Here is a 26,626-nt window from a genome sequence, read left to right on the forward strand (position 1 = left end):
TTATTGTTATTATTATTGATGACATGTTGAATAATTTTAGTCTGGTTTCTTGCATAAAAACAAACAAACAAGTCTATTATCTTATGTATTTAAAAAGAAATATGAACAGCTAAACGGATTGTAGTATCTTCGTGTGTTTTGTTTTGTTTTGTTTTTGGCTCATTAGAGTTGACATTTATCTAAAATAACCATAACGACCAAGTTATCTTGCGGAAAGAACCAAAAAACATATGAAGCTAATAAAAACATAAAATATATAAGTAAACATAGAATATATATAACCAGTCACTAAGTAAAATAAAATTGACATCAATGTTGTGTTTTGTGAAATTAAGGCATCAGTGACGCAATCATTATGCGCGCTGCGCTAGGAGGCGGTGGCGGATGCCTCTTCGAAACAGAAAACTGTCTTTTACCTAGAACTTGGTTTTTCTCCTATCCTGGTATGAAAACGACTTGTAATTGAACAACCAAGTGGTGTGACGACTGTTCGTGTAGTTACATATTAGTGAAGTGGCTGAAAGAGCGGTGAGCTCCTTGATAAGTAAACAAGCCTGTTTTATCAGGGTAACAACGGCTAACTGATGCTAAGTCGCTCCTCCTGACAAACACAATGCTGACATTTTTTAGAATATTTGAGCTTTAATTTATGAGTTTGTAACCCATCGATTGCATGCGTGTCTGTTTGTTAACCAGTCTATTTGTTAAATGAGCTTTACAACCTACTCATGCTTGAAATATAACAAAAATAATTTGTATCAGATTAATTATTTTTGGTCTTCAGTTTGTGAGGGGAAAAAAACTAGATTGATGCAGTTTTTCGGTCGTAAACTATCGTAGATGTCGTTTAATAGAAGCTGTGGCGCATAAATTAACATGGAGATTGTTTACAGTTATCCTCCTTTACATAAGGTTGACAGCCATTCTTTGTTAATGCTGGAATGTGCCATCATTGTTCCGTCAGGCATTGCATCACCCACAAATGGATTTTTGTACGGTTATCTAAATCGCATTTACGTTATGTAGTTTTGTAAAATTTAAACAGCGATGTCACAAACCGAGATGTGTCGTTTTTAAATTGTGATTAGAGTAGTTTCATTAGCTATGTATATTGACTCCCTCATTCAAATAATTGAATTAAGGTCTTCCAATCATTTCAAAGGCCACAGAGCTTTTATAAACATTTCTCAAATAATGGTCTTACTGTTACAAGATGCACCTGTGCAATAGGTTGTATCAAGAAATCTACTCAACTTAATATTCCAGTCAGTTATTAGCAGTTTTTTAACCAGAGATGGGTTATACATCTCTGGTTACACCAAAATTATGCTCAAGAGTAGAACTGGGTCAACATATTTTTACTCAATAAAAAACAAGAAGTAGCTATCCAAGAAATTATTCAAGTAAGGTTTAAAAAGTATTTGCTAAAATGTACTGAGTGACTGAACATAACATTTGATTAAATGTTTATAAATGAAATTACCAGACAATGAAAAATATAAGACCAGATGGAAGTTCTGGTATTTTAAAAAGCAAAATGAAAAGATAAAGACACTACAAAGTAACAAATGCAGCCAAATTTTCTTTTTTCTGTGTAAAATGTATTAAACTAATTCCTACAGGAGATTGTATGTCTGTCAGAGAGGGTTAAGGTACTTCGAGTGACAATGTATCCTGTTCACTTTATCTTCTTAATTTACAAATGATACAACAGGCTCAACAGAAAGAAAATAACATAAAGCTTGTGTACAAACAAGAAGATTCACACTAATGTAACCTGTATGGCTGGAACTCATGCAGGCTGGCAAAAATATTTCTGTTTGTCATTCAGTGAAGTTGCTCGCAGTGAGTATAGTATGTTTTACTCAAATAAGAGTAGTGACACTTCATAATAATATTACTCAAGTAAAAGTAGTATGGTTTAGTTAAACTACTCCTAAAAGCACATTTTACATCTACGAGGCTGGAAACACTTGGGATGCGGCCCATCATCAAGTTTGGGTGGCCTCTTGATCAGTGGAGACGTGTTTTCTGAAGATATAAATCAATTCAGTGGATATGTCATCTAGGTTTGGCTGTCGCTAGTACAACAGCTCATCTCTGACTGAACCTTGTCAAGTGAAAAGTTGCTTTCTGATTGTGTTGGAACTGTTTGGAAAACATTTCTGCACACTAGGGCACAAGCTGATACTTCACAAGATTGAATTGGAATGAAGACTGAAAGCTAGACCTTCCAACCAATGTCTGACATCAAAAATGCTCTTTTGAAAGAACTGTTTAAACATCCTCATAAATAGGCCCCTAAACCTTATGGGAAGCCCTGCCAGAAGAGCTGCATAGGGTGGGCTGACATTATGTTAAACTCTATCTGAATCCTTGTAAAGTTTAAATTTGCAGTCTAATTTCACCTACATCTCTGCAGTTATTGGCATAATTGCTGTTTGTCTGCCTGGTTTGATGTTGTGATACCAGTACATAACCCAGGATTATGTACTGAAGCTTTGTAAAACTCTGGTTTAACTTCACATTCCAGGATCGCTAATTGCACAAGTAATTAGCAATACTTGTGCACATAAACATAAATATTCCATTTACATCTTCCATTTTTTAATCTAAATAACTTTGAAAAAGGAAGTTCACTACATGTAGAGTGTTTTAATGAAAGCTTCCCCTATCTCTCTTATTTCACGTTATCTCCTCTTCCTGTCTTTCAGCTAAAAAGCAGCTGTCACAATGCCAAAGAAGTTCCAGGGTGAGAACTCCAAGGCGGCCACTGCCAAAGCCCGCAAGGCTGAGGCCAAGGCAGTGGCAGACGCCCGTAAGAAGAAGGAAGAAGAAGACGCTCTCTGGGAAGAAACAGACAAACATGTACTTAAAAAAGAGCAGAGGAAGGTGAGCAGAGATGTCAAATCATAGTTGACACCCAAATTCATCACAGGACGCATCTATCGTCTTTTATTATTCAAATCAGCTCTTTGACTATTGTGCCTGCCTTTTGTTTCCCTTATTTGTTTATGTAGTGTCTAAAATGACGGTTGCAGAAAATGTTAACTTGTCAAATATGAAGTGTCAAATTAACAACCTGAAGACACAACCTCCATTATAAAACATGGTAGAGGCAGGAAGAGGGAAGCCACTGGGAATTGATGGGAATATAGACACCAGACTTAAATTACTGAGGGATTCAGTAAGCACAGAAACAAAGCTGAGAGAGACTTGCAGTTATGTTTGCTGGTGACGATGACTCCTCATGGTTTTGGCTCAGGAACATTTAATTCCAATGCAGACCACACTTATCATATCTTAATTTGTTAAAAATGTTGAAAACCATCTGTCTACTTCATTCTACTTCACCAATATGCATTTCACTGTGTTGCTCTACCCAGTCAAATTCTAACAAAACGACCTGAGATTTTTGGTTAGTACTGTGACAAAATGTGAAAAGGTGCATCAAGTATGAATACTTGACCAACAAACCATATATAAGCAAATAACGCTCAACTGTATTGTTTTATAGGAAATATTTTAAGGATAACCATTTCACTTTTGCAAATATTTAATAGAGAAGCTCTGGTTTGTTGAGTTGATAAAATAAGTGGAAATACTTTCTCTTCCTCCAGGACGACAAGGAGAAGAAGCGGTTGGAGCTTCTTGAGAGGAAAAAGGAAAACCAGCGGCTCCTGGATGAGGAGAACGCCGGGATAAAAGGAAAAGCACAAAAGGAGGCAGCAGCTGGTGGAAAAATGACTCGTGCTCAAATTCAGGAGATACTTCAAAATGACCAGCAGCAAGAACTGGAGATTAAGCCGATAGGTAGCATTTGGTTTAGAGCAGTGTTTCCCAACTCTGGTCCTCAAGGCACACTGCCCTGCATGTTTTAGGTGTTTCCTTGCTTCTGTCCAGCTGATTTAATTGCTGACTGATTAACAGGCGTTTGTTGAACTGTCAAATCAACAAATGTGCCTGATTCAATCAGTTGAATCAGGCACATTAAAGCAGGGAAACCTCTAAAACATGAAGGACAGTGTGCCTTGAGGACCAGGGTTGGGAAACACTGGTTTAGAGATCCTGGACCACATGTGTTTGTGTAAAATAAAATTAAAACTCTTCCATCCATGCAGAGAAAAGCCACCTGGAGACTCCTCTAGAGGAGAATATTAACAGAGTCATAGCTGAAGAAGGAAGTATGGAAGCCCGAACAATCGAGGAGGCCATCTCTGTGCTCAGGTAGAAGATGTGTGGCATTAGGATGTTGCTGTCATTACAGCCAAATTGTTGGCTATTTGTCATCATTGACTCTTGTTGTTTTTCTGTCTCCCAGCACGGGGCCGGAAGACCTGGACCGCCATCCGGAGCGGCGGATGAAAGCAGCTTTTACTGCCTTTGAGGAAGCAAACATGCCCCGACTAAAAATGGAGAACCCCAACATGAGGTTGTCGCAGCTAAAGCAACAGCTGAAAAAAGAGTGGGCCAAATCTCCTGAGAACCCTCTGAACCAGCGTTTTGCCTCCTACAACTCGAAGTGAATTCAGCTTTTTCACAATGTCGCTTGGAAAGAGACTTTGATTTGAAAAACTAATAATTTCACTGAATAAAGAGTGTCAGTGATGATGCTTCATCAGCAATCACCCGGCAACACCTTATCCTGTGCCAGAGGACTTGACTCTTTTGTTTAATTTAGTAGTAAGAGGAACTGCTTTTCATCTCCCAAAATAACAACTGTTTATCATGTTTCTGAACATGGCCTATAATGAGGCAACTCAGCATCTCATTAATTAAATTACTTATTATTTTTGCCCTTCTGGGAAGGTGGGAATCCAGATGTTTTGGGAATAACTTATTAAAGTTCACGGCTGAATCATCAACATTTTGTGTTTCTTTTTTTTTGTGCTGCACAAACTAATAGGAAACCAGTGCAAGTCGGGTCACTTTTGTTTTCAAGATGGAGGATGAGTAAAGGTTTATGTCCAGCTTACATAGGGCACACCAACCATTGAATTTTAGAAATGTAATAGATAACGCTAGGTTTTGTACACTAGAAATTTAGTTTGCCAAGCAGTTTGATAATTTAATTTAGGTTTTTTTTAAAACAGAAAAATAAACAAGCTTTTGAAGCCTTTTATTGAACTATATGTACTGACGAAGATTGCTAACATTTCTATCTCAATATTCTCACTGTGTATTTTAAATGCACAGCAGCAGTTGCCTGTAAGGTTGCTGATTATTTCATATCCAAGTCAAGTCAAATTTATTTACAAGCAACAGGAGTTCTGCACATGTGAAAAATCCAGTAATGCACTAAGAAAATAAGAGAATACAGGTTAAATATGGTAAACAATTACAATAAAGGATGTCATAACTCAGCTGTTTGGTTGTAATACCAATGTCAGCACAGTCTTAATGTAAAGGTTTAGGAGATGTAACATCAAAGTACTGTATGTTCTTTAATCTGCTCCTTAACTCATCTACTGGCCTGTCTTTAATAATGTTTTAGGAGTGTCAAACATTGGGATTTCTGACTGGTATGGAGATCCTTATCGTTCAATGACTGACAAACTATAAACTGATTTCTCCATGAAGAATGGACAGTCTGCAGCGAAGCAAAGACAGATGAAATGTGATCTTTCTTGAGATGGTCTGTCAGAGACACATTTTGAACAGGCTATAATAAGAAAAGGAGAGTACTGTATATCAAACTGTACAATTTATGAGATATGAGGGAGTGAAGGACTTTCACAAGGTTTAAAAATAAAAGAAATAACTTTAAGAGCCCTAAGTATGAAAATGTTCATGGTCAGTGTAAAGTCACTACCTTTATTAAGAATTAACAAATGTAAGTTTTTTTGTCTTGTAGAAACTTAAAGAAAAAAAGTATGGGAAATCAAATGCTGTTCATACTCACCTTTCTATTTATTCAGACCTGAAAGATGATCAAAAATAGTTTAATACTTTTTCCAATTTTTTTCAAAACCCTGGAACCCTTGTTGTAGTTGTAAAATTTCGGAAATGCGTTTTATGACTTGTTAAATCAGTGGTTCCCAAAGTGTGGGGCGCGCCCCTAGGGTTGCCATACCAGGGGGGGCGTGGGAAGCGTTATGGATGAATGAGAAAAAAGCAAACAGTTACACAAAAGTGTTTCACTGTAAAGATGTTTTGTAGTGTGTTTTGTTGTAACCTGAAGTGTGAAATAAACTTCAGTGGGGGTTGAAAACAAAATATGTGTATAGGTTTATATCTGGTTGAATGATGTGTGTGCCCAGTTGAATTTCTTTTCTCTTTTGGGGGGATTTTATTGTAATCCATAGGGGGGCGAGGCAGAAAATCTTTGGGAACCACTGTGTTAAATATTGCTAAGTTTACATTGTTGCTAATATTTTGGGTCAAAAAAAGAAAAAAGCACAGTTGCTGTTCCCATAGGTTTTATCTAATACAGCAGCTGATAAATTACTGAGTTGGTGACACATGAAGCTGCAGACTTTACAGGTCTGCTTGATCCTAACTAAATACAAGACAATAACATTTTTAGCAGTTCAGTTTCATTTAGGGAACATGAATTTTCTACATATCTTATATGTACATCGGGGGTTACTGGTTAAAGCATGAATGAAATAGAAATGTAAAGGATTTTTTTTTTCATCTAGAAAAAAATAAAACATGTTGCTTCTGCCTCACATAAAAAACCCAAACCAACAAAGATTTGGTTGAATAAAACTCCTTCTGAGGCAGTGTTTTTTCTTCTTTCTTACTGGTGATTTCAAATATGCTTCATTAAACACTGATTGCTATATTGGACCTGAAATTGCATTTGTTAGATCTTCTTCTAAGGCACAGGTGATGAGCCCTTGTGCTGCATGGCATGATTCATTCAGAGCCAGGTTTAAAAATGGGCACTTTTGTGCAGCAGGCTCTTGTGGCGGAAGAGATAAGAGACTTTGCAAAAGGCCTTTGAACAACAAGCTTCAATAACAACTTCAAATGACCTTTTATTTACCACTTTGCTATGAATGCTAGCAATTGGCCTTGTTTTCCCTCCCAGCCTACCTGTCTCCTTCCAATTTATTTCCGTGTGATGTCCCCCCTAATGCTGTGGTCTGATGTTACAGATTTTTTTTTCACTCACTGTCCCCTACCTGCACCCTCTCACTCCCCTCCATTTGCATGGCAACCCTTCATCAGGCAGCTGCTGCTTATTTCTTCCTTCATTTTGAATTCTAATCATTTCTTTCAAAGGAAAGCATCTTTAAAGCTCCTTCATCAAGTGTCCACACTGGGAGCAGGCAACCGGCTATCCAACACCCACTCAGGCTGCTCTTCTTCTTTACACATCACTACTGTTGATGAGGCGAATATTTGTTTGCAGGCTGCTTCTTCAAGTTTGGATAGAATCGAAAGAAAATCAGGAACGAGGTAAGAATCACCTGTAGCTGTAGAGAATTCTAAGCAATTTTTATTTACAGAGAAAAATGTTAAGAGAAACAAGTGAATCTTTTTACTGTTGCTTTCAACTAATGACTGAAATCAAGATTCAACATTGCATTTTAAGAAAAATGCCATTATTTCACTGTTTTGGCATAATTCAAAGAAAAAATAACTAACTTTAGAATTATTTTTGATTTAGTTATTTTACATCTTATGTGTTTAAAGTTATAATCTGTTCATTAGTTAACATTTACAGATCATAAAGTGATACTTAGAGTAACATATCATGATTCAAATTTCTAATAAATTAGAAATGTGTTGCATGGAAATGAAACCGGTGAAGCTTTTCTCAGTCTTTATGGTTGCTAAGTTTGGTAGATAAAGAAAACAGGGCACAGGGGGGACATCTGATTTTGACAGTTTGTTTCATATTCACAACCTCATGTTAAGACAACCTGTAATTAAATAAATGATTACTTTTACAACCATGAATACAAGCCTTGAAACTTATTCAAAAACACAAAGGGGTCCCATTAATCTATTAAAAGATTATAACAAATGCCTCTTGAAACATAATACTTTCTTTGAATATGCTTTTGGCCTCTGCATGCATAAAGATCATTGTGCAGATCTGTCATTGGCAAAAAGTCTTTACAACTTCCTCACACAAAAACACTTTTACTCTGCTAATGCTTAAAATTCTTCATTTAAACTTCTGGAATTTTTTTAAGCTTCCCTTTATTATTTGATAATAATAAATATCTCCAAATACCAGATATTTACAAACATCTTTTTTATGGCTAAAACAGGTCCTTGTTTTTATACTGAAAATACAGAATATGACTTCTTTATTCCCTACAACCTGTCCAAATATAGTCTACAGTAATTATTTAGCAACATTTCAACAACATTTAGATATAATTAGCTGTACTTTTATAGACACATTTTCAACCTCATGTTTACGATGTTTAGACTAGAAATCTATGTAATTTTTTTTTATTGGTTTTCTGCATATTTATGGCTCAGGGCAGAGACACTGATTACAGATCTGAACTCCAATAGTCAGTGCTGAATGTTTTTTAATAATATTTAGTGGCTTAGATGGTCAAAACGTTTGGGAACATCTATGGTATTCTTATAATCTACAGATTACTATACCTATTGCATTTTTTTTGTTTCATCAGAAATGAATGTGTTTTTACTCAAATGGACATCATGTCTTTTCCGTCTTGCAGAGATAACATGAGGTTGATCCTGGTTAAACCCACCAATGCAACAAGGCGTCTTGACTCAACAGGTGAAGCCTTCCAAGATGGAGAACATCAACACTGTGCTACAGGAGGTCCTGAGGAGAAGCACAATCCATTCTCTGGAAGCCCAGACAAAGAATCTTCATCTCCTCAGAAGAGTCGCTGCTGTGCTTCATCTTCCCTCCATGAGAAGTCGAATGGAATCAATCCTCCAAGAGGCTCGGCTCAGAGGTCGCCTTCAAAAACACAGAACCTTTTACTGTCACAGCTGAGTGACCAAGACTGGCATCTGCTTTGTGGGGAGGATCCACCCTCAGCAGGAAGAGTGGAAGACATTGTGGAAAATCCAAACCATATGAACAGATGTGGCTGCCCCTGTCCTGATGCTCTCCAACATTCTGACATCTTAAGTTTACAGCCACAATCAAATAAAGAAAGTGTCCCAAGAGGCAGAACTAAGAGAAGCGTTTCATCACCTCATACCCTGCCTTTCCTTGAAAGCGTATACCCGTCCACCACTTGCCAAGTTTCAGCACAGCAAACAAATCACAAAGATCTTCGCAAACCTTCTACAAACCACCCGAGGAACATCATCGTGCCCCAGTGCTCTGGCCAAGATGGTGATAAAGATCAGCATTGCAATCATAAAAAAGTCAGAAACTTCAGCCAAGCAACTCATTCTAAGTTGTTCAACATTCCTTTAAGCTCAGGTCAGTGTGCTATGAGAAATAAGAAACTCTCTGCACACAGTTTAGATGTCAACTGGAGAGACCTTTTTGGCAAAGAACCACTTTTGGTGCAGCAGCATCAAAGGAAAGACTCTCACTGCTCCGCAACTGATGATCAAACATGGAAGCCATCTGGAGAGTCATCCTTTGCACTGAAGTGCCGCCATCTTCCTTACAATCGCCTAACCAGAGCACCATGGGGAAAAAGACCAGCTACACCAGCCAGTCAGAAAAGTTTCACCTCTTTCTCCACCAGCCAGTGTAGTTTGCTTGAAAACCAAGATTTGGTGGAGCGAACAAGAGAACAAGAAAGTCAGGTATGTTATCTTTTTTCATTGTCCTTCCTGTTAATTTAGGGTTTCCAGAATGTTTCAGTGGAAAAAAATTATGATCTTCTCACATATGATTTCGGAGTTTTATGCATGCTGTCTTTGATTGCGACAATTGGCAATACACTGCTTGGTGAACAATGACACCTTCTTTTGTAGGAACCCTCTCAGCATCTCATTGGATCCAAACAATCACTCCCTAAACTCTGCCCTCCATTTTCTGATACCTTAGAAAGTGGTAGTGTCCAAAACGGGGATGCAGTGCGACCACTCAGCAGCCTGGGCACTTTAAGCTCTAGTTTTGCAGATTTTCCTTCAGACCAGCAGCAACTTCAGCTGCTTCAGAGTGCCATTCTTGAGGACGCCTTCTCCAAGGTCATCGGAGATGACTCCAGTAAGGCCAACAGTGAAAACCTGATCACAACAGAGGGAAACAAACCACAGAAGAAGACCAAGGACATCAGCTATCGGCTGGGTCAGAGGAGAGCTCTATTTGGGAAGCGCAAACAGTTGAGCGACTACGCGTTGGTCTGTGGGATGTTTGGTATCATCGCCATGGTCATCGAGACAGAGCTTTCAAGAACTTTTTACACTAAGGTAACCTATATAACTACTGAGAAAATACTGAGACATGATTGGGTCATGCTTTAAAAAAGACATGTTCAATGTGAAATATGTACTATTACATACCATAAGCAAGGCTGGCCTCGTTGAAGGCTATTTTGTGGAATAAGAAATACAGTTGCTTACTAAGGTTTCAGCCTCACGAAAACAAAGCCACTGAGGCACTCAGATATGCTAATATTCTCTCTCCATTGTGAACAGGAATCCATCTATTCTTATGTGCTTAAAGGATTGATCAGCATTTCCACTGCAATTCTTCTTGGACTCATTCTGATGTACCATGCAAGGGAAATACAGGTATGATAGATGACTGTTCAACACTTTTAGTGTTGCTTTTAGAAAAGATTAAAAGCCAATAACTTTAAAATGAGAAACAGGTATTTAATTAAGGAAAAATATATAGAAATATTCAATATTCCTTACTTTCTGCAAAATTATAGGCATAATGTTTGAATAACCTTCTTTTAAACACGTAAAGACTCTATAATATGGTTGAAAATTGGCTGTGATTACAAAACACTTGTGCTTCAAATTTATTTTTAATTTAAAATCAATAAGCTCTGAATTTTTGGAAATGTCAAGACAACCTGCTCCAGCTTATTGGGATGGAAAAAAGAATATAGTGTCACTTTGAACATTGGGTTAATCTGCATTTGATAATACAATCTGCTTCAAAAGAAACAAACAAAAGATATAACAATTCTATATGCCTATATTTTGATGTTTTAATATGTTTTTTATATATATAATCGTCCCATGGTTTAATGTTAAATATAAACTGATTTTAATCAACCAGTTCTTTTGGATCAAGTAAAATAGATTAGATTAATTTTCACTGAATTAATCTTACAATTGAGGAAATTTTATTTTTTATTTATTTTGTTCATTTGTAATAGTTGTTCATGGTTGACAATGGGGCAGATGACTGGAGGATAGCAATGACCTTTGAGAGGATCCTCTTCATTGTGTTGGAGCTCCTCATCTGTGCCATCCATCCAATCCCAGGCCAGTATGTGTTCACCTGGACTGCCCGCCTGGCCTTCAATTACACAGCATCTGTAGCAGATGCCGATGTAGACATCATTCTTTCTGTCCCGATGTTCCTGCGTCTGTACCTGATCGGACGTGTCATGCTGCTGCACAGCAAGCTGTTCACAGATGCCTCCTCACGCAGCATCGGGGCCCTCAATAAGATCAATTTTGACACTCGTTTTGTGATGAAGACTCTGATGACCATCTGCCCCGGGACTGTCCTGCTGGTCTTTAGTGTCTCCTGTTGGATCATTGCAGCGTGGACAGTGCGTGTATGTGAGAGGTATCATCTTAGAGTTGTTATAATTTATAGTCTAACAGAGATTTTGTGTATAGTTTTCTTAAATTCTTATTGATGCATTTTCAGGGCCAACATTATACAAACATGCTCACTAATAGTTTGCAATGTCTGCCACGACCAAAAGCTTTGACATACTTAGGACTCTTTGTTTGACTACCTTTCTAATGAGGGATAACATTATTTAAATTGTTTGTTTTTTTGGCACAGACCTGGCTTTCAAGCTTTGCTCTTATGTTTTCAAATATTAACGTCAGACTGCTTTATACTTTGAACTTGAAAATAACCAGTTATGTTGAAGTTTCATCAATATATTTGACTTGAAGTTGAAGAGGTTGTTCCCCATCTTAATTATTCAATCCATTTTGTGCAACAACTGAACTATTCCACAGCATGATGCTACCATCAGAGTGTTTGTAGGTTCCAAAGCCTCACATTGGCTTCCCCACAACATACTTCATATATTTATGCCCAAATAGCTCAGCCTCAGTGTCTCACCTGAGTATAGAAATTTTCTACAGAAGGTTTGTCCATAGTTTCCAATTTGAGATGCAAAACCAGGTTCTCTGTGAAAAATGATACAAATGTTTCTTCTTGAGCCTTGGCAGTGGCTAGGTTCTCCATGAACATCCTAACCAATTTCTTGCCTTCTGATGGTCATAGTTTGGGTCAAATGATTAAAACTTGACAGTAATCCCAACACTTTTGTGAGCCATGCTTAGTCTGGGTCTGTGGCATGAAACTGGCTACTTTAAATCGACTCATAAGCTTTCTGAAACTCAAACATTCAGTTTTGTTTTAAAAACAATAGAGCTTCTTGTGGAATAATGCTTCCACCCTGAAAAATTAACTTTTCCAATATATATGACACCCCTGTCTATGGTGATCAGACGTGTAGCTGTAACACTAAATGCTACTACAGCCCCTGCTGTTCTGTCTCAGTAGGTATCATGATGCACAAGAAGTAACAAGCACCTTCCTGGGAGCAATGTGGCTGATCTCCATCACTTTCCTGTCCATTGGTTATGGAGACATGGTCCCTCACACCTACTGTGGGAAAGGAGTTTGCCTCTTGACAGGAATTATGGTGAGAATGAATACATTTTTATGAGTACTGAAATTAATATCAAAATTAATCTTTGGTTACAACTGAATGAATCTGTTGTGATGCCAACCGCAGCTCTTCCTCTCCACAGGGAGCAGGTTGTACAGCTTTGGTGGTGGCTGTTGTCAGAGCTCACAAGAGCTGAAAAACATGTCCATAATTTTATGATGGATACTCAACTTTACAAAAAGGTCTGTTTGCACCCAATACTGCTTTTTTCTTGAAGAAAAATTTTTTTCAGTCAAGAATATTGTCAGTTTTTTGCTTTACATTTCAGTTACCATTTTGAAATGAACATATTTATCAAACTAGTCCACACCTACAAAGTACCAAAAGAAAATAAATGTAAGTCATAAAAAGACAACCTAGGCCATTTTAAAACTGCTGCAGTGCTTTCTTGTTCTTGTGATTCCCCTTCTCAGATAAAAAACACAGCAGCAAATGTTTTAAGGGAGACTTGGCTTATCTACAAAAACACAAAGCTGGTCAAAAAGATTGACCACGGCCGTGTGCGGCAGCATCAGCGGAAATTTCTGCAGGCCATCCACCAGTAGGTATCACTATTTGTTTGTTTGTCTCCCTCTTGAAGTATAATTAGGCACTTTTTAATTATAGATTCTGTCAAGATAAACTGTACATAATCTTAAATCCATTTAAGACAAATGAATGTTGTTTTTTTAAATTCAGACTGAGAAGACTCAAAATGGAGCAAAGGAAACTAACTGACCAGGCAAATACTGTTGCTGATCTCGCAAAGGTTTGTGTAATCTCTTCTGAATTATGGAGGAATACACCAGAAAACTATAATCAAACTGCTGTTTTTGATGAGAGAAATACATATTTACTTCCATTTTATTCATTTCAAACCTAAATATGTTGGGACATCTGTTTTGTTGCTCCGAGGGTCCATGCTTAGCTTACATTATGAAATATAATGCTAAAATGTTGGACACAATTGACATATTGCATTTTATTTTTAACTTTAGTGGAAATCCACTGAGGGTCTAAAAACCTAATGCTCAAATGGGCAAATAACAAATACACCTAATATAATATAAGGAGACACATAGTTTTTGAAGAATTCTTAAGTTTTAGCTCCCACTAAATTATTTTTATGAAATCCAGCACAATTTACATGTAAAATAGAGCAGAATGTAAACCAAAACTTGTTTTCCTTATCTGCATAGTTTACTGAAAAGCATTTGCGACTGACTGCATCTATGCTGACAAAGACACAAGAAAAATATCAAAATATTTCCAGATTGCTGTACAATCTCTTTGCTGTGTTTCAGACTCAGAACATGATGTACGATCTGGTATTAGATCTGCAGCATCGAACTGGGGAGCTGGACAGGAGGATTGTGGCTCTGGAAGAGAAACTGGACTCCATCCTTATGGGAGTGCAATCGCTGCCAGTTGTTCTATCTCAAGCAATAGCAAAACTACAAAAAGATTTCCTGGATGACTTAGCGTGCCGCGTTCACTTCCTGTCGTCCTCACTGAGCTCGGAGTGCTGTTCAGCACATCCCAAGCAACTTTGTCCTGGATCAAGCACACCAGAGACGCCATACAGCTGAGAGGCCTCCCTGAGTTTCCTAATTTTTCATATCGGTTGGAACTGTACCAAAAACCATGATTATTTCCCTTTAGGGGTGGAATAATAGGCCTGTTTATTTTCGTCCATATGGAAGAAAATAAATAAATTGATTAAAAAAAAAAACATTGTTCTGTAATGTAGCATTTTAGAGTGATTACCTCAGGAAGGCTAACTTTGTAAGTCTTTTGCTATTATTCAGTAACTGAAATCCTTCAGCAATTGAAACGAGACACTGCAAGTATTTAATGAAATCTTGAAAAACATTAATATTTAGAGATCAACATTACATATATTTAAACTCAAAAAGTAAATAAAGATTTTTTTTGTGCAGTAAAAGTTCAAGATGTCAAGTGTCCAGTGTGGTTCTTTGTTCATTTTAGAGAAAGGTAGATATTTTCTGTAAGTATCAATGTAAGTATATTTATTTTAACACACACAAGAAGTGCTGTTAGAAACCACACTACTCTCCCAGAACTGCTCTGTTGTTCCAACCTAAATCCAATGCCTTTGTGAATATCTCGGTATTTATATGAGGGGCCCCTCATATATTTACACTACTCATATCCATCATTCTTACCAACGTGTTTATTAATTTCTTGTTTTGTTTCACCTACAAATGGCTTTTCCTAAAATGTAGCTGTTTCATTTTAGTGCAGTTTGGGGGAACTTCGCAAAATAAATAGGATGAATGCAAGGAGTATATTTATTCATACTTCTCATTGTTTATTTTTCTCTCATTTTGCTTTACTTATCAGTTTGTGCAGGGATAAAACAAGATATTGTAAAAATGCTTTCCTAATTATAGGGAATTTTAGTTTTGTAAAATATAACTGAAAGTGCAAATAAATATAAATGTGGTATTTGAGAGTATATGGAAAAAAAACAGAATCAGTCATGGATTAAATTCATATATTTCACATTTATGGTTGAAGTTTATAACAGTTTTCATCTTAAAGAAGAGCAGTATTACAAAAGAGACTGGTGGATGTTTAAAATAGCCACAGTTTTAAAATGGACTTACTATTCTAATCTTCTATTATTTTGTTTTCAATAAAGAATATTTACATGCTGGATGGTGTTGAGTCATTATATTGCAAGCAATGATAATGTCAGATTTTTCTTCCTCTCATTAAATTGTTAGATGTCTGCTGTTGCTCTGACGTCTAAACTCTCCTACCTATGGTGTATTCCATCTTTGGCTAACATCTCATTTCAGGCCTGTTTTATTAATAACTTTGTAAATTTATACAAATATGATGTGCACATATCTGTTAGAATATAGCTATCATGTGTGATGAAAGATAAAATCACTCACTGCCTGTGATTTTCTTTTAATTTCCTTATCTTTTATCTGTGCTGATAGGGTCGAACCTCGTCACCCCATATTGATGAGGCACTATCTACCACTTCTCAGGTTTCAGCACAGCAAACAAGTCACAAAGACCAACTTAATAGTTGGGGGCTAATAATATTTGTTTTTAATATAATTATAATTACACATAATTAATTACATCGAATAAGTCTTATGTTTTTCTGCAAGCAAATAAAAAATGATGGCTGGGATTTCTTTAAACCCCACAAAGCAGACATACGGTACTTTGGATAAGATATACATTTACTATCAACGTTGTTTACCAGGACCGCCATATGTTTATTCTGCAGAGAACTTTGTCTCGCGATAAACTCCCAAAGAAGAACTGCACCCACGAGAATGTCGTTTCGCGCGCTGATACTAAGCTCCAGTCACTCTCCAGATTGACAGCTCTATTAACCAATCAAATCTGAATAGTGTGAAAGAAGCAGCCAATCAGCATGGGGAACTCCTAGAGCAGGCGGGTTAACAAAGTGTTGAAGAATAACTCATTGATCAATCTCCAACAAGGGTAGAGTTGGTCGCATAAACCCTTTGATAGAAGTTACTTGCGGGAGAAAAACGTGCACATTTATTGCTTAGCCGACATTTTCCTGATTTTTATTTTGGACGATCAAACAGGTAAATCTTGTTTTGCCACTTCTGTTAACTTTCGACATTTTGTTAATTTCGCTTTCATTTGCATCTTTATTCAGTTGCTAGTACACAGAGGTTAGCTAAGTCCTGTGTTGTTTCTTTTGCTGCCTGTGCGGAACCACTAACAAGGCCGCACATCTAGTTCAGGCTTTGTCAAGTTCTGTTATTAATCTTTTTTCATTGTTCTTTTTTCATATGTAATGTGGTTGTTAAAATGGCTGAAAAAAAAGTCTTTTATCTGTAACGTGGTTTGCTGTACGCTTTAAAATAGGTTGGGAAGAAGTTATCTTGTTTATCTGTGCTGAAATTGTAACTCTTACTACCAACGGTTAAATTTGCTAGCTTAATACTTTGTTGCTTTTCATCTATTTTCACGTATGCTAACATAAGACTGCCCATTTTCCTGTTTCTTGCTTAAAGTGAATAATTTGGTGGTTTTGTTTGCTCTTTCAAAAAGAAAATGGTAAAAGAAACTAAGGTAAATGGTGAATTCTAAGTTGGAGCAGCTATTTTATTTTTCTCTTCCTCATTTTTTTTAATGTTATGATCATGTTTTGTTCGCTTTCGAACGGTTATTTAGGGGCCGCATAGAGCGTCTCAGTGAAGCCGAGCAGCCGTAGAGCTTTTCCCTCATCACTCACTGGGATCCAAGTGCGTTATATTCGGGTAATATATCAGTGTAGAACCTAAATAATATAACATTTCACCGTGTTTTACAGTCAGAAACCGAAGGCACATTGTTTGCTAGCGCTCCCTCGCGTCCGGATGTGCTTTTAAAAGAAAATGGGAGTGGTCTGGAGCCCAGTTTCCCGCACTGTATTTAAATCAGCCTATTCCCTCCCTTTCTGATAGTGCTGATGACAGCCCACTGCTTACAGCGGCACCATACTGTACTCTGAGCAGGAAGAAGTCATATTTCTGATCAGGACAACAGAGGAACAGTTGGTTATTGCAGACAATGAAGTCTAATAAAACAATGATGTTGATGGCAATGATAAAACGGGGCTAGAACAGAAATATCCTTTATTGTTCCACAGTCGGGTAACTCCTGTGAAACAGCAGCAAATCAAAGTAAAATTTGAGAGTGCTGATTCCCACAAGGTTAAAAAAAAACCCCATAAGAATAAGAGATTGACTTATTCCTCAGATAAGAGACAAATTTACAAAATAAGACAAAAACACTACAACTTATTAAAAATAGCATACTTGTATGACAAGAAATATGCAGCAGCAGCAGAGTATGGTACTTTAAAGTGGATAAAATTTTATCCACAAGCTGTGGATAAAATCAATAAACTACTAATAAGAGGTTAAAATTTTATATGAGAAAACCCCAAATAAGAGCAGAGTTGTCTAGTCTTCTTGTGTTTATTGCGAGCAGTGATGGTTATAAAGTCTTAACAGCTGCTGGGAGGAAAGATCCGTGTTTGCGCTCCTTTTTGTACCTAAGATGCCTACCTAAGAAGATTGTACCTAAGATCTGTGACTGGAGGCGCTCTCCAGTTCAGCAGCAGTTCATGCTTGGGTGGGAGACATTGTCCAACATTGATGTCATAAGTTATGCTTTGTTTCCAATGAGCGGGACGGGTAGGTGTCTAAGTTGCAATCAGTTATTGCATTTAGGTTTATGAAGTCCTAATGTAAAGTGGCAAGCTTATAGACAGTTTAGGATGCAGGTGCAGTGAAAGATCTGTGCACTGATCTCCTCTGTTCCCTCACCTGACCTCTACAGCAAGTGAGTAAAATTTGGGTCACGTGGGTGAGAAAATGCTTACCCTTTTTGTGTTTTTTAAGAACTCAAATATCTTTTGAGGTGGGAGCCAGCACAAAGATGTGAAAAAGACTAAGATCAGGTGACGCTATCAGAAGTCCTGTTGCAGTATTTTGAAAAGGCTGGAAACCTCACAGGAGAAAGTAGTTAATCCCAAAATAAAACGCTGTTTCAATGGTTGAATTTTTCAAGATGATGGAGGAAACGCTAGTTCTGATAACGGCATTTATTTGCCTTACAGAAGAAAAATGTATAAATGAATCCATATTACCTAAATATCATTTTTGTTTTCATTTCTTAAGAATATTTTCCCCTAATAAAATGTATTATCTTATTACTTACGGTAATCTTACCATCTGCATCAATGTGTTGGTTGAAAGGAGTAGATGTTCTTTCACTGAGCTGCTATTTGGAAACATTTTTCACATGAAGTTAAAGTGAGATTGTTCTGCAAAGCTAAATGTGACTGGAGTTAGCATGATCGTGTTTTGACAAAAAAGACTTTCAGCCATGTTTGTGCAAATTGGTTGTTTTCATAGGGCAGCTGCAATGTGGATTCAAGTTCGCACCATGGATGGGAAGGAGACCCATCGGGTGGATAACCTGTCCAAACTCACCAAGGTGGATGAGCTGCGTCTCAAAATCATGGAGCTCTTCAAGGTGGAGCCGGAGAGGCAGAGACTTTTCTATCGTGGAAAACAGGTGAGATGGTGTGGGTTAAATAGTTCTTTTTTCTTTTGGTCTGGTTTAACTAAAGTATAATTCTTTCCTGGTGTTGGATCTCAGATGGAAGATGGCCACACCATATTTGACTACAACGTTGGCCTCAACGACATAGTGCAGCTGCTTGTTAGGCAGAAGGCCCCTGCTGCTGACGTCGTCAAAAGCAAAAGCAAAAACAAAAATAAAGACAAAGAAGCCGAGCTCTCCGACTCGGATTCTGGCTGCGGCTCCACCCAGAGCGAGTCCGACAAGAACTCAACCCACGGCGAGGTCGAGGGTCAAACTGCTGGGACCTCTGCTCAGACAAACGCAGTGGAGCTCGTCTATCCTGGGTTTGGATTTTACAAGGTAATTTATAAAGACTGTAGACTGGATTAAATCTGTTTTATGTCTACGTTATGTTGCAGAGAAGTTGGGAGAAAAGAACTCATAAATGTAGCCATTTAACTTCAAAAACAACTTTTAGTCGTAAATTGACTACTAGACTTTAATTATGCATTTTTACACAATTCAGAAAGATTAGTTGGTAATTAGTTGGTCTCCAAAATTCAGTTTTAAGCTTAATGGACGTGGTCAGTTACCATCTTCTGTTTTTGTCCGAAGATTAATGAGTTGGTTGATGCAAGAGACCTAAACATGGGAGCATGGTTTGAGGCCCAGATTGTGAATGTCACAAAAACAACAAAGACGCCCAAAGAAGAGTCCGATGATGGAGAAGAAGAGATCCTGTACCACGTTAAATATGAAGAGTAAGATATTTATTTATTTTTTGCTATTTGGAGTTTTACCAGTTATGTCCAGTTAAATGCATTTACATTTTTAGTCAGCAATTTTGGCATGTTTTTTAATTTTTGGATGTTTATGGTCTTGAGCTTAATAACAAAAACCACATTATACAATATTTCCTTTACGTTCCTATGTGTCCCTGCTAGATTTTCTGCTTGATAAATGTCTGAGAAATTTAGAACCATGCTTGGTTACAAATCTGTGCTTGGGTGTCAGCTGGCAGTGTGGATTTTGAAGGGAGCTTCCGTCAGTGCAGTGTAGCTGTTTGTACCTGTTGGTTCTCGTCACCATTAAATGCACCGCAGTGCAGCGCTGTTTGGAACACCTGAGAGGGGCATGTAACTTACACTACACTTTCACATAAACTGTTCTAGTTATCCAGAAAATGGTGTGATTCAACTACTGGCCAAAGATGTTCGCCCGCGGGCACGCACCGTCTACCAGTGGCATCAGCTGGAACCAGGAATGGTCGTTATGGTCAACTATAATCCAGATGACCCCAAGGATCGTGGCTACTGGTACGATGCTGAGATCAAGAGGAAGCGGGAGACTCGCACGATCCGTGAAATCTACGCCACGATCATCCTTGGGTAAGTTATTTTTCTAGGATGAGTTTTGCTTAGCTTTATCTGGGGAATTACTGCAGCCATCTGTGGTGACAGGTGAGCACAGTAGCAGTATCTCCGTTAGTGTGGTTTGTGATGACACAACGGTTGGTATGTAGAGGCGGATTTCCTGCTGTGGTCTCTGTGGATTGCTCAATGCTGGTCCCAGTGTTGAGCTCCACATTTTTACCAATTTGCTTTTATGTTTGCAGGGAAGCAGGCGACTCTCTTAGTGACTGCCGGATCATGTTCATAACTGAAATCTATAAGATCGAGGAGCCAGGTTCTTCAAGTGACTTGCCAGCTGGAACCGATAGCCCGTTAAAAAGTGAGTTAGAAGATCGTGAATCATGGATGATGTTAACCTTAAAAGTTTGGCGTCTGATTCGTTCTGACTTATTCCTCAAATCAACTGTGAGGGTCTTCTGCTGACCAACCATGTTGTTATTATTCTTGTATAAATTGTTACTTAATAATTATAATTTGTCCTTTAGGATCAAATGGACCTGAATGTAAGCATTGCAAGGATGATCTGAAGAAAAACTGCCGTTGGTGCAACTGCCACATCTGTGGCATCAAGCAGGATCCAGACAAGCAGCTTCTGTGTGACGAGTGTGACATGGCCTATCACACGTACTGTCTGAATCCTCCACTCACCTCCATCCCTGAAGACGAAGATTGGTCAGTAGAACCTGAATTATGAGTGTATTCATTATATCCAGCACGGTACTTTCTAGAGTTATTGGTATTTTTCTCTGTTGCTCATTAGTTTCTCTTTTTCTTTAAGTTTCAACATAATATCTGCCTTGTTTTTAAATGTTCATTCATGATCTAAATTGCATATTTTTTGTTGTTTTTTTTTATACTGATTTAAATGCAATTAATGATCTTTAATGTTTGTTTTTTTTTTTGTAAAAATCTGATATCAATGCTTTACTGTGCATGGGGAAGCACAATTCAGGTCCAGAATAAAAGCTGGGACAGATTTTTTGTTTTTTTACAAAGTGTAAAGTTTTTCCAATTACAAATCTCTGAATGTAGAATAATGTAGCTTAGGTTTGATCTGTTCAAGAATTAGTGGTGATCAAATGTAGTTAGCCTTTTTTACTGAAGTGCTTGGATGTAGAATTGATTTTAACCTTAACATGTTTTGCCTGCCGTCTCAGGTATTGCCCCGGTTGCCGTAACGACACCAGTGAAGTTGTTCTGGCTGGAGAGAAGCTGAAGAAAAGCAAGAAGAAGGCGAGGATGGCTTCTGCAAGCTCGTCCAGCCAGAGAGACTGGGGAAAGGTGACACAGAGCAGATCTGTTCATTACAGCAAAGACAGTTTTGAGTAGTAAAACCTTTATCTGAGTTCACTTTAATTTACTGAATATTAGTCTAATTATGAGTACAAGCAAAAAAAAAAAAAAAAAAAAAATGCAGAGTTATTGTCTCTGGTAGCTTACTGTGGTAACCTCTGCAGGGAATGGCCTGTGTGGGTCGGACCAAGCAGTGCACCATCGTCCCATCCAACCACCATGGTCCAATTCCAGGTGTTCCTGTGGGTTCCTTGTGGAAGTTCAGAGTGCAGGTTTGTACAACACTGCTGTAACTGAAATTCACTTGGCTAGTTTAAGAGTACTATTTAATAAACAGTTTAAAGGTTGACTATTACATGTATTAATGTAGTACACATGACTAATGCTAAGGTTTTTAACACAATCTGCAAGATGTTAAGTAAACCAAGTGGGTTTAAATGACTTATCTGTATAGACTTTCAGTAATTCTTCATTCATTCCCAGGTCAGTGAAGCTGGTGTCCACAGGCCTCATGTTGCTGGGATCCATGGCAGGAGCAATGACGGAGCCTACTCTCTTGTTTTGGCAGGAGGCTATGAAGATGATGTGGTATGCTGTTTTCTAAATATTTATTATTTATTTACTTTGTTTACAGTTTAAAATGAACATGTCACATGTTGCTATGAAAAAACATTTTCAAAGAAATGGAGTAGTTAGAAGAAAGAAAATCTTAGAAAGTCAACCCTGCCTCTCTAGTCATTTTTTTTAATACCAAATTTGATTTCCAATTTTAGGGGATTTTTGTTTTTTCATACAAATACAAATGACACACAATATCTTAAACTGGCTTTTATTTAAATAATTCCTTCTGCAAGTTTACCTCAGTTCACAATTGAAATAAATAAGCTGTAAAACACATAATGGTATAATTAAAGAGTTTTTGATCTAAAAAATAAAGTATTTATGTAACGAGAATATCTCAAAATGATTTTAGTCTTGATTCTGATGCCGTTTGACTTTAATGTTTGTGCTATCTTTTGATAAAGGATGATGGCAATGAGTTTACCTATACTGGCTCAGGGGGGCGAGATCTGTCTGGAAACAAGAGGACAGCTGAGCAGTCATGTGACCAGACTCTGACCCACATGAACCGGTAGAGTGTTTGAATGTACAATTCAAAGCACAGTGTCTGGTACCTCAAATTTATATCATTTTTATGGCTCATTAGGGCTTTGGCTCTCAATTGCAATGTCCCTGTGAATGAGAAAAATGGAGCCGAGTCAAAGAACTGGAAGCAAGGCAAACCGGTCAGGGTTGTGCGCAGCTGCAAAGGACGCAAGCACAGCAAATTCTGCCCTGAGGAAGGAAACCGGTATGATGGGATTTACAAGGTAAGAGGAGAAAGTGACACTGTGTAGGACCAAACTTTCACCCTGAGCATCAGTTTATGGTTTTCTTTGCATCTTCTACTTTGCACAGGTGGTGAAGTACTGGCCAGACAAAGGCAAGTCTGGTTTCCTGGTGTGGCGCTACCTGCTGAAGCGCGATGATGATGAGCCGGCACCATGGACCAGAGAGGGGAAGGAGCGCATAAAGAAACTTGGCCTGGTCATGCAGGTGAGGAGCTTAGCAGTATGCTTTGCATCAGAAAATGAACATCATAATGTTCATCATAATGTTCATTTTCATAATGATTTACCTTTTGATTCTCATTTGCTTGATTATATGTTCTGTAAACTGACTGTGATGGCTGCTGTTCCAGTATCCTGCCGGTTATCAAAAGGAGAAGGAGAACAAAAATGAAGTGGAGGAGGAAGAGACACCCAATAAGGCGAAGAGGAAGAGAAAATCTCAGGGGAGTGGTAAGTTCTCTGTGGCTTTAACTGGTCGGATTGTGCACCTTTTGTTTTTGTTTTTCACTTCTGCAATTTGCAGATAGGAATTCCCTGTTTTGAAAGAGACATTGACATTCTCTGAGAAGACCTGATGGATTATTTCAAAAATATGAAATACTTAGACAAATAAATGGTTAGAAATAAATCTGACTTGTTTTCTCCAGAATCCCCTAAGACCGTGCCTGCCAAGACTCCCAAGAAGATGAAAGTGGAAGTTTACAAGCTTTCACAACAGCAGAAATCCCTCATTAAGAATGACCAGCCAAACAAGAAGCTGTGGGATGAAGCTATGGAGTCGCTGTCTCTTGGACCGGTAACATGGGACTTTAGAGTATCCATAGTTATATCTCTGCACATTCACATACAGATCTACATAATGCATTTCCCTCACCGAAATGATGTACCTGATGTGTTTCTGTTAAGTAAACTGGTTCTAGTGCTGAACTGGTGCTTGGTTAACACCAGTAATAGCTCTAGTCATATTAGCAGTTCTGTCTCAGCCTCAGATGTTTGCTGGGTCAGAGAAAATCAGTCTTCATCAGGTGGTCTCACTGAGCCCAATAACTATATTAAAATCTCCAGAGTTAATATTGCTTTGAATTTTCACAGTATATTTTAAAAACAACTGTAACAATCAGCTTTCAGTAACATGGATTCTCTGCAGGGATGATGGTAAAGCTGAAACGTATTAATCATTGCAATACTGGTGATACCACTTAACCATTTGCTTTAATAAATCCATCTGACATTTTGACTCTAGTCTGCCTGCCAGCTGTGTGTTTAGGTAAGCTTATAGGATTGAATTAGATTATAAAAGCTGATGCCAATGAAGTGTTCTTGCAAAAACCTGAAGCCTGAATGAATGAAACCCAATTTTAACCTCAGAAGAGACTTTTGGTTAAACACGACTGTGAATACTTTACTGAAAAGATTTTCTTTTGTCATTTTCTGACATCTTCTTGTTTTGCTTTTTTTTCCTGCAGAAATTTCTGACCAAGGTTGAAGAGGTTTTCCTTTGTATTTGCTGCCAAGAAGTGGTCTTTCAGCCTATAACCACAGAGTGCCAACACAATGTTTGCAAGGTGAGGACCCAGAAATCTTCAATATTAACTTAACATTTGATTGATGGTTCTGTCTCATTTGTAGCCACTAAAACGTGTGTATGTGTATTCAACTCTCTTTACTCTGATGTTCTTGAGTAAAATCCAGAACCACTGTTTTTCAGACTTGCCTGATTAGAAGGGCATGGAGCCTTTCCTCTCTGATGCTTTTGTTTTTAGACACTGAAAGTGTGATCGGTTAGCACACTTTTAATTTAATTTATTTTATTATTTTATTGATTCGTTTTGTAATCTGTGCATGCCTTTTCATCTTGCATATAAATGGCTTTTCTGGGATTAGCATTGTTAACACCGTCAAAAGATAATCTGTATAAAATGCTTGGTTGCAAATCAATATTAATGTTTTTATCTGTAGGAATGCCTCCAGCGGTCTTTCAGGGCAGACGTTTACACTTGCCCTGCCTGCAGACACGACCTGGGCAAGAACTACTCCATGTCTGTCAACAAAGATCTGCAGGACATTCTAAGTCAGCTTTTCCCAGGCTACAGCAATGGGCGATGATCATTACTCCAGTCTACTCAGCCCTCAAAGAAGCGCAATGAAACCTTTACGGGGGAATTTCCAGTTGAGGCAATAAAGAGTTCGCTTCTCTTAATATATTTTCTATGAATATAAAGCTAAAGTTTTTGTGGGCTAAAATACATCCATTTTTACTGTTGAGCTGTTATGTTTGTCTAATATTCATTGAGAATTCATTTAGAACTGGTTGTACCGTTACCCTTTAATGGCAATTAATCCTCCACATTTTGCTTAGCTACAGCTAATATTCCTTATTTAAATTTAACCTATCTTTTCCCCCATATTCCTTTGTTTTGCACTCATTGAAGAAATATTGGTCAAAAGAGGTAATCTGCTTCCCAAAATTATCTAAAGATCCTAATCTCTAAGGCTATCAGTAGGTGTTTGATGTGTATTGGTTTTCTTGTTAAATTGGTTGTGATCGTTATTGAAGTCTTTTGAAAAGTCAGACATTTGATCATTTGATTTCTTGAGTCCAGACGTAATCATTTCATATGACAATGCCTTGATGTGATAAATTAACGAAGAACCTAAATTTGTAATGACTCCATAAAATGTAAACAAGAAACACATTTTTTTTTTTAAAGCATTTGAGTAAGAGGAGAGTAGTGTCTTATCTGTAAGCCGTGTCATCAAACGTCAACATGTACTGTTAACCCAAAAATTGTCAAACAGGATTTTTTTTTTATTACTGTAGGTTTACTTTTTGAAATGGATTACAATTTAAGGAAAAAAATAGCTTGAAAATATCTGTTTTTTCTTTTGACGGATTTTTTAAAAATTTTTTTTAGGTTACCCTTTTCGTGGTTCACATTAAATAGTCCAAAGATATGGTTATGCTTATAGAGTGTAAAGTAGATATTCCATCTATTTAGCTCTCTGGACTGTCCTTAACACTCAAACCTACTTCAGCCTAGAGACTTGATTTGTATTTTTTCTAAAGTTTAAAATGTATACATATTTGCCTTGTCATGTAATTTGAAGGTTCAGTTTTGTGTCTTCCCAGTGGTCATCTATAAACTTTGATTCCATTGTAAAAAACAAGAAATGTTTGTATTTTAATGTTAAGTACATTTAATATTTGATATAAGCTCTAAAGCTTGCTGTAACAACTGCTTTTGTCCGTTATGTTTTTCTGTTTGGTCAAACTCTCTAGCAATGTGCAAATTGTCCTGAATGCAAGCATTTCTTGTGCCAAAATATCTGCAAATGTTGGGAAATGTATATTTTCTGAAATTGTAAAAAAAAAAATTTTTTTAGTCAGTTTTAGAATTCATGCGTGGTTTTAGCATTCGCTGCACATGTTTGGTGCAGAAATTGTCATTGTTCAATAATAAAAAACTTTAAAAAGATTTAAACTGAATATAGATATTTTTTTATTAGTACTTCTGTGATTTAATAATCGACTGAGTATGTATATTACATTTTAAATACGAAGTATTTTTTAGTTTAAAAAAATTCTAGGCTTAAATTGGCTCGCCCAAAAATATAGGCGAATCATTCACGGTTTTGTAAAAACTTTTAAGTTCAATAA

General features: G+C 37.4%; 3 protein-coding genes across 4 annotated transcripts; all 3 read left to right on the forward strand.

Moving 5' to 3' along the window:
• Positions 1-338: 338 nt before the first annotated feature.
• ccdc124 (coiled-coil domain containing 124) lies at positions 339-4,865 on the forward strand. 2 transcript variants are annotated; one of them, XM_032573204.1, is made up of 5 exons: positions 339-443; positions 2,715-2,892; positions 3,621-3,813; positions 4,122-4,227; positions 4,322-4,865. In XM_032573204.1, exons 2-5 carry the CDS (start codon positions 2,734-2,736, stop codon positions 4,524-4,526), a joined length of 663 nt encoding a protein of 220 aa, XP_032429095.1. In that variant the 5' UTR covers positions 339-443; positions 2,715-2,733; the 3' UTR covers positions 4,527-4,865. The 2 variants fall into 2 exon arrangements, with proteins under 2 accessions (XP_032429095.1, XP_032429097.1); XM_032573206.1 differs by having other exon boundaries at positions 368-528.
• A 2,316-nt stretch (positions 4,866-7,181) lies between these two features.
• On the forward strand, positions 7,182-14,726 carry kcnn1b (potassium intermediate/small conductance calcium-activated channel, subfamily N, member 1b). Its single transcript, XM_032571165.1, is given in 11 exon segments — positions 7,182-7,407; positions 8,655-9,714; positions 9,886-10,323; positions 10,552-10,647; positions 11,247-11,665; positions 12,626-12,767; positions 12,877-12,911; positions 12,913-12,976; positions 13,208-13,335; positions 13,473-13,542; positions 14,078-14,726. Coding segments are annotated over 10 exon segments (2,730 nt in total). The 5' UTR covers positions 7,182-7,407; positions 8,655-8,661; the 3' UTR covers positions 14,363-14,726.
• A 1,512-nt stretch (positions 14,727-16,238) lies between these two features.
• On the forward strand, positions 16,239-26,444 carry uhrf1 (ubiquitin-like with PHD and ring finger domains 1). The gene is made up of 17 exons (XM_032573033.1): positions 16,239-16,375; positions 18,701-18,863; positions 18,948-19,232; positions 19,488-19,633; positions 20,045-20,260; positions 20,488-20,603; positions 20,770-20,956; positions 21,442-21,565; positions 21,742-21,849; positions 22,061-22,165; positions 22,603-22,709; positions 22,785-22,947; positions 23,036-23,173; positions 23,319-23,418; positions 23,616-23,764; positions 24,435-24,533; positions 24,928-26,444. The coding sequence occupies exons 2-17, from the start codon at positions 18,711-18,713 to the stop codon at positions 25,072-25,074; spliced, it is 2,343 nt and encodes a 780-aa protein (XP_032428924.1). The 5' UTR covers positions 16,239-16,375; positions 18,701-18,710; the 3' UTR covers positions 25,075-26,444.
• The last annotated feature ends 182 nt before the right edge of the window (positions 26,445-26,626 follow it).

Source organism: Xiphophorus hellerii, chromosome 9, assembly GCF_003331165.1.
Source record: "Xiphophorus hellerii strain 12219 chromosome 9, Xiphophorus_hellerii-4.1, whole genome shotgun sequence".
Lineage (NCBI taxonomy): Eukaryota > Metazoa > Chordata > Actinopteri > Cyprinodontiformes > Poeciliidae > Xiphophorus > Xiphophorus hellerii.

Coding starts and splice junctions, on each gene's coding strand:
- ccdc124 (XM_032573204.1), top strand. CDS start 2,734: ATGCCAAAGAAGTTCCAGGGTGAGAACTCCAAGGCGGCCACTGCCAAA. Junction 2,893..3,620: donor TTAAAAAAGAGCAGAGGAAG/GTGAGCAGAGAT, acceptor CTCTTCCTCCAG/GACGACAAGGAGAAGAAGCG. Junction 4,228..4,321: donor GAGGCCATCTCTGTGCTCAG/GTAGAAGATGTG, acceptor TCTGTCTCCCAG/CACGGGGCCGGAAGACCTGG.
- uhrf1 (XM_032573033.1), top strand. CDS start 18,711: ATGTGGATTCAAGTTCGCACCATGGATGGGAAGGAGACCCATCGGGTG. Junction 19,233..19,487: donor CTGGGTTTGGATTTTACAAG/GTAATTTATAAA, acceptor TTTTGTCCGAAG/ATTAATGAGTTGGTTGATGC. Junction 23,419..23,615: donor GAGAAAATCTCAGGGGAGTG/GTAAGTTCTCTG, acceptor TGTTTTCTCCAG/AATCCCCTAAGACCGTGCCT.